The 9,565-nt window shown below is 36.5% G+C and overlaps 1 protein-coding gene across 1 annotated transcript in view; it reads left to right on the plus strand.

Annotated features, from left to right (window-relative positions):
* Window positions 1-1,452: 1,452 nt before the first annotated feature.
* Window positions 1,453-9,565, plus strand: part of LOC107678263 (cyclin-F-like) — a 23,275-nt gene continuing 15,162 nt past the window's right edge. Inside the window, exons 1-10 of the mRNA XM_016473470.1 lie at window positions 1,453-1,538; window positions 2,581-2,735; window positions 2,828-2,934; window positions 3,950-4,017; window positions 4,151-4,347; window positions 5,861-5,914; window positions 7,244-7,348; window positions 7,435-7,512; window positions 8,703-8,851; window positions 8,963-8,972. Of these exons, the coding sequence (XP_016328956.1) occupies window positions 1,526-1,538; window positions 2,581-2,735; window positions 2,828-2,934; window positions 3,950-4,017; window positions 4,151-4,347; window positions 5,861-5,914; window positions 7,244-7,348; window positions 7,435-7,512; window positions 8,703-8,851; window positions 8,963-8,972 (936 nt within the window). The 5' untranslated portion in view covers window positions 1,453-1,525. The remainder of the gene's footprint in view (window positions 1,539-2,580; window positions 2,736-2,827; window positions 2,935-3,949; window positions 4,018-4,150; window positions 4,348-5,860; window positions 5,915-7,243; window positions 7,349-7,434; window positions 7,513-8,702; window positions 8,852-8,962; window positions 8,973-9,565) is intronic.

Consider the following 9,565-nt stretch of genomic DNA (forward strand, 5'->3'; position numbering starts at 1 on the left):
GATGATTTAAATTTAAAATGTCTTAATGATGGATTTGTTTCTTACAAACACGCAGCTTTTCACTTCACAAGATGTTAACTGATGGACTGGAGTGGTGTGGATTACTTGTGGATTATTGTGATGTTTTTATCAGCTGTTCTGATGAAGAAACAAACTCATCTATGTCTTGAATGACCTGAGGGTGAGCACATTTTCAACAACTTTTCATTTTGGGTGAACTATTCCTTTAATTTTGTGGAACTCATCATATAGGCTAGAACCAAACAAAAATGACTCGAACTATGAAATGAATAATCATTCTATTATATGTGTGGTGTTTTTCCCCTTCTCTTTGTCTGTGGTGAAAGCCATTAATAATCACTCTGTCAGAAGTGACAGGCTTGATGAAAGCAAATCGTCAGCACTTTGTGATGGTTACCATGAATACAAAACCCTCATTTATGACAAAGTCTCATTATGACCTGACATGAGGTTGAGTCCTGTGTTCAGAGCAGATAACAAGCTGAGCGAAAGTCTGACATTTAGGGACACAGTTCCACCCAAACGCTGGACATATGAACAGAGAAAGACATTGCCTTTATGAAATGAAAGATGGTGTGTCAAAGGACTTATTTGTGACATCTTCAACCTTCAAATGGAGTAAAAAGACTTAAGAAATTTATTACACTCCTTCCTCCCTAAAATACTTGATTCTGATTATTCAATTGCATCACTTTGCTATCAGTGTTTTTGTAAAATGATTGTTGTATTGACCTTTGACCTAAGCAGTCGGTTTTCCTACATAGCTGTGCTAGTTTTATGTCTCTTGCATTACTCTGCAGTCTCTTTCTTCTCACATAATAAAGTAATTTAAACTATAATCAATATCTCATCTCAATTTATGTATTTATTTGGTTTGTTTCTCATAAAAAACAGCAACCAAATTAATTAAATATGATATATATATTTGACTATTAGTCCTTAGCTGATGATAAAAGTTTGTCAACAGTAAATATGCAACCATATGTTGCAAATAAATCATTTTTCTTAATGTAACAAATGCAAAAAAAAAAAAAAAAGTAAAAAACACTTTTTATATTTAAAAATGTATAAGTCTTGTCGGTCCTGTCCCACAGCACTGTACGCGCGTAATTCGAAATAGCATCTTTCCAGCCAATACATAGACGTCTTTAAAAGCGGACCAATGGCGCTTCGAGCTTCGCACGATGGCCAATCAGAACGCAGCAGCGGCCGCGATGGGCGTGTTCGTTTTCTGGCCAGTGAGCGCCCAGAGTTGATGTTTAAACTGTCCGCGCAGGCGTGGCTAAGCGTCCGGGGGCGGGGCTTAGTGGAAGTTGCGTGGTCGAGTCAGAAGAGAGTTGTGTTTTAAACTGTACAACACTATTAGTTAACAGTAATTTAGTAGGTTAGTCAGTCAAACTGGTTTTATTCATTTTAAACTCTAGTAATCCAGGGTTTAAGTATTCATTTCGTTTCACTGTGAAGCATTATTGTTGAAAGCTGACTTCTCAGATCCTTCCTTGAAATGAAAGCGGGCGGTAAGTAACTACTTTAATCTCCCTAAATTATTCATTTTCAGTTATCTAACCCTAATAACTGTATAATTACATATTTCGTCGATAAATATTTCTATCTCATCATAGTCAGGGCTGCAGTTTATTAAATAGCTACACAACTTTAGACAGAGCTATTACTGTTAACCGGTATGTAATTGAAATAAACTTTAATTATCTAAATATAAATATTCTATTAACCATAAGAGTGTTGATGAAGTCGTTTTAGTCGATTTTGATGTAATATCTCCTCAAGAGAGGCCAGTTGTCCTCTGTCCCAGGACTGCTTTAATCAATAAGGAGGGAAAACTGGCTACTGGTCGTTAGCATGTCAAAACTGCCATTGCAAAGCAACAAAACTAATCGTTATTATATCAAATGCGTGTTTTCTACTAGTATTAGTAGTTTTTAAGCATTTAAAACCATTTAGACTCAAAAGCTGATGTAAATAATCTCTCTTGGTGACCTATATGTCGCAATGCATCGTCCCAGTGTAGTACCATGGTAATACCATGTTTTATTGGGCTTATACCATGATATTCTTTGAAGTACATTGGTGTAACGTAAATATCATGGTTTATGATTATAGTGATCTACTGGCATCATAGTGTGTGTCTAAGTCCCATGGTATTGCCATCTTTATACCATAGTAACTTGCCACTAAAGTACTTTTTGCAGTGCTCAGCTAATTAAGATTCACGTTTATTTATGTTTAATGGCCAAATTCAATATATAGTGGGCAGAGTGACTTAATATAGTGGAGATATGGCATATAAAATGCAATTTAATGCTGATGAATATAATAATTCTGCTGATGGGCCACTAGACACAGTTATTATATTGCTAATCTCTAAATGGCCAGTTAATCGAAACAGTTGCAGAATTGCAATTCACAAAGTTATTTGGCTTCACACTGATTTGTAAGTCAATCACTGCTTCTTTATTGCATTTTAAAGGGGTCATATGATGCTGCTAAAAAGAACAGTATTTTGTGTATTTGGTGGAATTTCTTCTTCCTTGTCTCCAGTGCTCCACTGTCGATGTGCCAAATGTTTCTCTCTGCCTCTCCGGAAGCGGGTGCGAAAGCGTGCGTCTGCCGTCACGCTGCTTTCCCTTCCTGAAGAGCTGCTCCTGTGTGTCCTCCAGTGCCTCTCCGCTGAGGATCTCCTCGCCGTCAGAGCTGTTAGTCTAGCCCGGATGCAAACATCTAACCTCCTAAATTATCTGTTAACCAAAAGCGGTTTTATAATAGTGAATATCATGTGATCCCACAGGTTCATTCTCATCTTCGTGACGTTATCGATAGTAACTCGAGTGTCTGGGCTCGAGTGAGTTTCAAAGATCGCTGGCCGGTCCCGGATACCGTTTGGCTCTTTAAGAGGTATGGTATTTACCAACATTTTCACCATGTTTCCAGTTATTTGAGATGCAGATAAGAATCTTAAAGGGATAGTTCACCCAAAAATGACAATTCTGTCATTAATTACTCACCCTCATGTCGTTCTAAACCTGTAAGACCTTCATTCATCATCGGACCACAAATTCAGATATTTTTGATGAAATCCGAGAGCTTTCTGACCTTCCATAGACAACAAGGGAACTGACACATTCAAGGTCCAGAAAGGTAGTAAGAAGTCGGACATCGTTAAATTAATCCATGTGACATCAGTGGTTCAACCGTAATGTTACGCAAAGAAAACAAAAAATAACGACTTTATTCAACAATTTCTTCTCTTCCGTGTCAGTCTCCGCCATGCGTTCACGAGATTACCACATAGACTATTTTAACGATGTCCTTACTGTATTTCTGGGCCATAAAACATTTCCATTGCTGTCTATGGAGGGTCAGTAAGCTCTCAGATTTAATCAAAAATATCTTTATTTGTGTTCTGAAGATGAACGAAGGTCTTATGGGTTTGGAACGACATGAGGGTGAGTAATTAATGACAGAATTTTCATTTTTGTGTGAACTATCCCTTTAAAATAAATTTAGATTCAGACTGATTCGAATAAAAGTTTGGTGGTTTAACGTTTTAAAATGAATAAATTAAGACAACCATGATAGATATTAGTATTGTAACTTTACAGTTGTATGGTAAAATAAACTTATTATAATGATGTATTTTTTAAATGCACAATTTTTTTTTTACAATAGTAATATTTCTTATTTTAATATTATTAAGTAATAATGCTAAAAATCATAATTATTATTGTTCCCATGGTTTTGCCTAAATTGTGCTTGCTAGTGCCTGCTTGATGTAAATATTTCCCCACTATTCACTTTCAAAATGGTTCAGTACAAGCTTTTCTTGATGCTTTTTTTATTTTAATTATTTAAATGCTTATTTCATTTAGTCTTCCTCATTATTTTCCTGCTTGTCCTCTACAATATCTAGGGCTGCGGAGAAAGGGAACTTTGAAGCTGCTGCGAAACTAGGAATTGCGTATTTGTACAATGAAGGGCGTAAGTTTCTGCTCTCATTCCCAGTGTTCCTGTGTCTTTATGTATGCACTGATTGATTGGTTGATTGATTTAATCATCTGACTGACTGCTCAAAGCTGTCCTGTGCTCCTCACGATGTGTGAATGTCTTGCAGCTTCGCTCAGTGAGGAGGGACGTGCCGATCTGTGCGGCCGCATGGCATCCCGGTACTTTAGCCTGGCCGAGAGCCTCCGGTCCCCGCTGGCCGAGCCCTTCATCTGGCTGTTCATCCGGCCGCCGTGGTCCATGTCTGGAGGCTGCTGTAAGGCTGTGGTGTACGACCGACTCGAAGCCGAGTGTGAGACCAACCTGGTGAGCGATTCCTGAATATCCCAGCATTCATTGCCAGTACAGTTCTCCTCCTCCTGGAGCAATGCACAGTTTCTTTTTTCTTACAATTTTTTACAATTCTTAATGTAAGCGTTTAACTTATTGCTCTTTTACAAAGTCTTGATTTTGTTTTGGGGGTGTATTAGAACAGGCTCTCATACTAGGCTGTACAACACCTCTCTCCCCAGTCTGGCATGAACGGCTCGAATAGTTCCTGTATCAAATGAAGGCCCGCCTTCTGAAATACGAAATGTGTTGTGATTGGTTAGCTGGGCCAGTGTGTGTTGTGATTGGCAGCACTCGGCGCCTGGTCGGGAAATGTCATGCCCCTTACCATAGCCGCCTGCGAGCTTCAGTGTAAATATTGCGTCAAAATCAAATCAATTTGAGCGCGATTTAAACCCGGATGATTGTAATCACTCTAAGTTCGTCTGCCTTGGGAAAGCTAGCGTGTCTCCGACATAGTGATAACACTCGTTGCCTTCTCTAGTGCAGCTCCACCAGGTCTCGTCCCATTCGTCGATATTTGTGACATCACAAATCCCGGAAAATATGCGTTGTAGTCCAAACGAGTCGTTCGTTGTAGTTTTTGAAAAGTGATTTCTGTTAAATAAAATATCTCCTTTTGAAGTGGACTTTGAGCTTTGTAACTTTGCAGATCTTTTTTATGCTCAAACAGCAACACTACAGACTAACTAAAGTTAAAAAAGTGAAAAAGCATAATAGGACCCCTTTAATTTAATTAAATGTGAAATGACTATTCATTTCACTTGTGTAATATGATATAGTTCAGAGTGAAAAGCGATATTTAATGAGACAGAATTCGGATTAGGAACTAAAACCGGTTCTGAATATTTTATTTAAATTTTTTTACTTTTATGAGCTTGTTATTGTAAACACCTTCTGCAAGAATTTGTATTTTGTTATTTATTAATTTATCAGCACTATCTAGTTTTGAACTGAGAATTGCGTTTTACATTTTCTAGTGTTACAAAAGTTTTCTATTTAAAATAAATGCCGTTCTTTTGAACCTTTTTATTAATCAAAGAATCTTATATATCTTATATACAAAGAAAAAAAGATATCACCGTTTTAAGCAGCAAAAACAGTTTTCAACATTGATAATAATAATAATAAATGTTTCTTGAGCATCAAATCAGCATATTAGAATGATTTCTGAAGGATCATGTGACACTGAAGAATGAAGTAATGATGCTGAAAATTCAGCTTTGATCACAGGAATAAATTACATTTTAAAATATATTCAAATAAAAAAAACTGAAATATTTCACAATATTGTTTTTACTATATTTTGATCAAATAAATGTATGAAAGAAGTGAATTTTTTTTTCATGTTGACTACAAAATTGACAGGAAATGTCATATTTATCAAATATATATTTGTTAATCATAACACAGATTTTGCAGGATTCATTACCATCTCATTCTAAACACATTCTAATGTCTCTTTCTTCCTGCTTTCTTGTCTTTACAGAGCCGGAGAGGGACGTTACTGTACTGTCTGGCTAGAGTCCTTCGGCTGTTTGATGTGAGTTGCTTTTATTCTTGAAACTTGCATTACAAAATGCAATTCTAATCTGAGAATGATTGTGTAAAAACACTAATAGACTTCAAAGACTGAATCTCTGAATGGATTGTTCTCCAAGTCAAGAGCAGAAAACTGGTGTTGCTCATCTCTGGCCTTCACAAGATGCTGACAGACACCTGGTCACATTGTAATGTTGGGTTCGGGTTGCTCATTTGATGTTTGCTGTCAAGGGGTTTTATCATTTGTGCTTCTCAAAGTCAAAAGGTCCCAAACAGTAAGCACTTAAAGGGTTAGTTCACCCAAAAATGAAAATTCTGTCATTAATTACTCACCCTCGTGTCGTTTCAAACCCGTAAGACCTTCGTTCATCTTCGGAACACAAATTAAGATATTTTTGATGGAATCTGAGAGCTGTCTGACCCTCCATAGACCGCAATACAACTGAAATGTGACCCTGGAGCACAAAACCAGTCTTAAGTCGCTGGGGTATATTTGTAACAATAGCCAAAAAAACATTGTATTATATTGTCCTATCCTAACAAACCATATATCAATGGAAAGCTTATTAATTCAGCTTTCAGATGACGTATAAATGTCAATTTTGAAAAATTGACCCTTATGACTGGTTTTGTGGTCCAGGGTCACAAATGTTCCCAAGTCCAGAAACATAGCAAGGAGATCTGTAAAATAATCCATGTGACATCAGCTGGACGTAAACAGCGTATGCTGTTCTGTGTCAGCTGCGTCACGCCGGATCTGTTTCCTACGTTGTTGTGATTTGATCTGAACGAAAACAGCGTATCCGTGTGACGCAGCTGACACAGAACAGCCAAAGTCTCTTTAAAGGTATTCTATAGTCTTCGGAACAGCATACGCTGTTTACGTCCAGCTGATATTCTCCAAAATGGCACCAGGGTGACGCAGAGGAGACGTGTTGAATAAAGTCGTTATTTTTTTTTTTTTTTGCACACAAAAAGTATTCTCGTAGCTTTGTAAAATTACGGTTGAACCCGACGTCACATGGATTATTTTACCGATCTCCTTGCTACGTCTCTGGACTTGGGAACATTTCAGTTGCGTTGCTGTCTATGCAGGGTCAGACAGTTCTCAGATTCCATCAAAAATATCTTAATTTGTGTTCCGAAGATGAACGAAGGTCTTACGGGTTTGAAACGACATGAGGGTGAGTAATTAATGACAGAATTTTCATTTTTGGCTGAACTAACCCTTTAATGTGTAATGATAACTGCTCTTCACTGGTTGTCTCATAATAACCCCTCAGACTGAGGGGCAGGTGGTAAACACGATTGTTGACTCTGTGTTTATCAGGATGAGGAGAAGCGTGACGAGGCCACGGCCATGTTGAAGGAGTCTGCGCGTTGTGGGAACGTGCAGAGCTCGTATCTGCTGTGGGAAATGAACCGCGGGACGTCGGTAAGAGTTTCTTCTGGACTCACGGTCACGGTGCTTCTGTTTCTCTGCTGTTGATGCTGAAGGCTGCTGTAATGCTCTGTTTGCAGACGGCCGACCCCGGCAGGTATCTGCAGTGCATGCGCACGCTCAGGGACTACGCTGCCAAAGGATGCTGGGAAGCTCAGGTGACTGGAGAAAATGTCATGTGTATAGAAATTTACATTTGAAATTTACCCCGTTTACTTGTTTAATATGAAATGAAAATGACATCGAAGTTTTTCTGAAGACAGTCGGTTCCCTTCAAAGATACATTCGTATAAAACACCCGCACCGCGTTTTGATTTTGAAATGTTTATTTAACGAAGTGTAAGCCCCACAAATCTATTTGTGGTGGTCAGTTTTGATATAGTGCCGGGCCGCCGAATATATAACACTGAATATATAAATGTACTATTATATACATTATTATGTAAATATACTGTATATTAAATATATATATTTTTTGGTTTGAAGACCAGAATTAGTTTTCACTTTCATTAAGAATGAGAACAATTTCTTTCTTTTTTTTTTACACGTATAAAAACATTTAAAAGAAAAATATTTCTTTATGATTATTTACACTATTATGTAAATATATACTAAAATATATTTATTTTGAGGAGAATTTTTTTAAGCATTTTATGTTCCGCATTTCACTTTCATTGATAATGAAAACACTTACTTAAAGATATTTATTTTAAATGTATATAATATTATTGTTTATATATTGTAATGTAAATATATGTTAAAATATATTTATTTTGTCTTTAGAGAACCAGATTTAGTTATATATGGGTCAAAGACAAAATAGGGTTTAAGCATAAAAACAATAAGGGTGGGTTGCACCAACAAGGATTAAGCTTTAATCTAGATTAAATCAAGGTTTATCTAATAATCCCGTTTGATCCTGGATTTAATTTATATTTAAGATGGATTAACTTTAATCATGTTGCTCTATAACTTTAAACTCAGATTTAAATCTCAATTAGGGATTAATTTTAAATTTACAGGTGAGGAGGTTTAAATAAAGTGCACCTACAGTTACAGTTATGTGGCTGATTAAACAAAGAAAACAATAGAGGGTGTGTTGTGAGGTCTCAGGTGTTTATTACAAATAAAAAGGAAGATTTAAGCGCATTGAGCCAGCAGATTGTGAGGGTTTTGGCAGCCCGTAGTAAACTCGTGTCTGCTATCGAGTCCGGGATGTGAATCCGTCACTCATCTCGGTGCATCTCGGCGTACGACAAAGAAAACAGAAATATACTGTATATATATTATATTTAACACACGTTCCTGGCTCTCGTGTTTGTCTAACTTGTCGGTTCTGATCTCCCAGCTGGCATTCGCGAAGTCATGTGGCACCACAAACCCTCTGGGTCTGGAGCCGCGGGCCTGTGCTGAACTCGTGGCCCAGTTCTTCCACTCCGGACCGTCACCCCTGAGATACCCACAGAACCTGCAGGGACAGGACATCACCACTAAGAGGTACGACCGGCGTCAACGCTTCAGATGACCTCCTGTCTCAAAATAGTCCTGCAGGGTTCACACTCATGGAAAACCTGAAATATAAGCGCATTTTAAGCTTGTGACTTCTAGGCTTGGAACGGTCACATAGATTTTATAAATTGTTTTTGTTTTTCCCAAATTTAAAATATTGAAATATATCTATTTCTATTATTATTATTATTATTATTGTTGTCTTTGTTATTAAAATATTTTACTTTATTACTATTATTATTATTATTATTGTTACAACATGGGTGGTGAACACCTATTCATGTTAACTTGATAATGAGTGAAATATTTTTATTGTTAACTAAAACTATTTAAAATCATATTCGGTAACTGAAATAAAATAAAAATATTAATTTGAACTTAGATTATAAAGATTAGAAAGGTTTCTTGGGCAAAAAACAAAACAAAAACAAAATAAGTTGCTATATTACTAAAAACTAAAATTAAAAACAAATGATAGCTACAGTGTATATATACTGTATATGTATATATATATGTATATATATATATACGCTACCGTTCAAAAGTTTGGGATCAGAACGATTTTTTATGTTTTTTTAAAGGAGATTTTTATGCTCATCAAGGCTGCATTTATTAGATCAAAAATACAAGAAAAAATGTAATATTGTGAAATATTATTACGATGTAAAATAATGTTTTTCTATTTTAATATACATTATCTAA

Source organism: Sinocyclocheilus anshuiensis, unplaced genomic scaffold (genome assembly GCF_001515605.1).
Source record: "Sinocyclocheilus anshuiensis isolate Anshui unplaced genomic scaffold, SAMN03320099.WGS_v1.1 scaffold1764, whole genome shotgun sequence".
NCBI classification, from domain to species: domain Eukaryota; kingdom Metazoa; phylum Chordata; class Actinopteri; order Cypriniformes; family Cyprinidae; genus Sinocyclocheilus; species Sinocyclocheilus anshuiensis.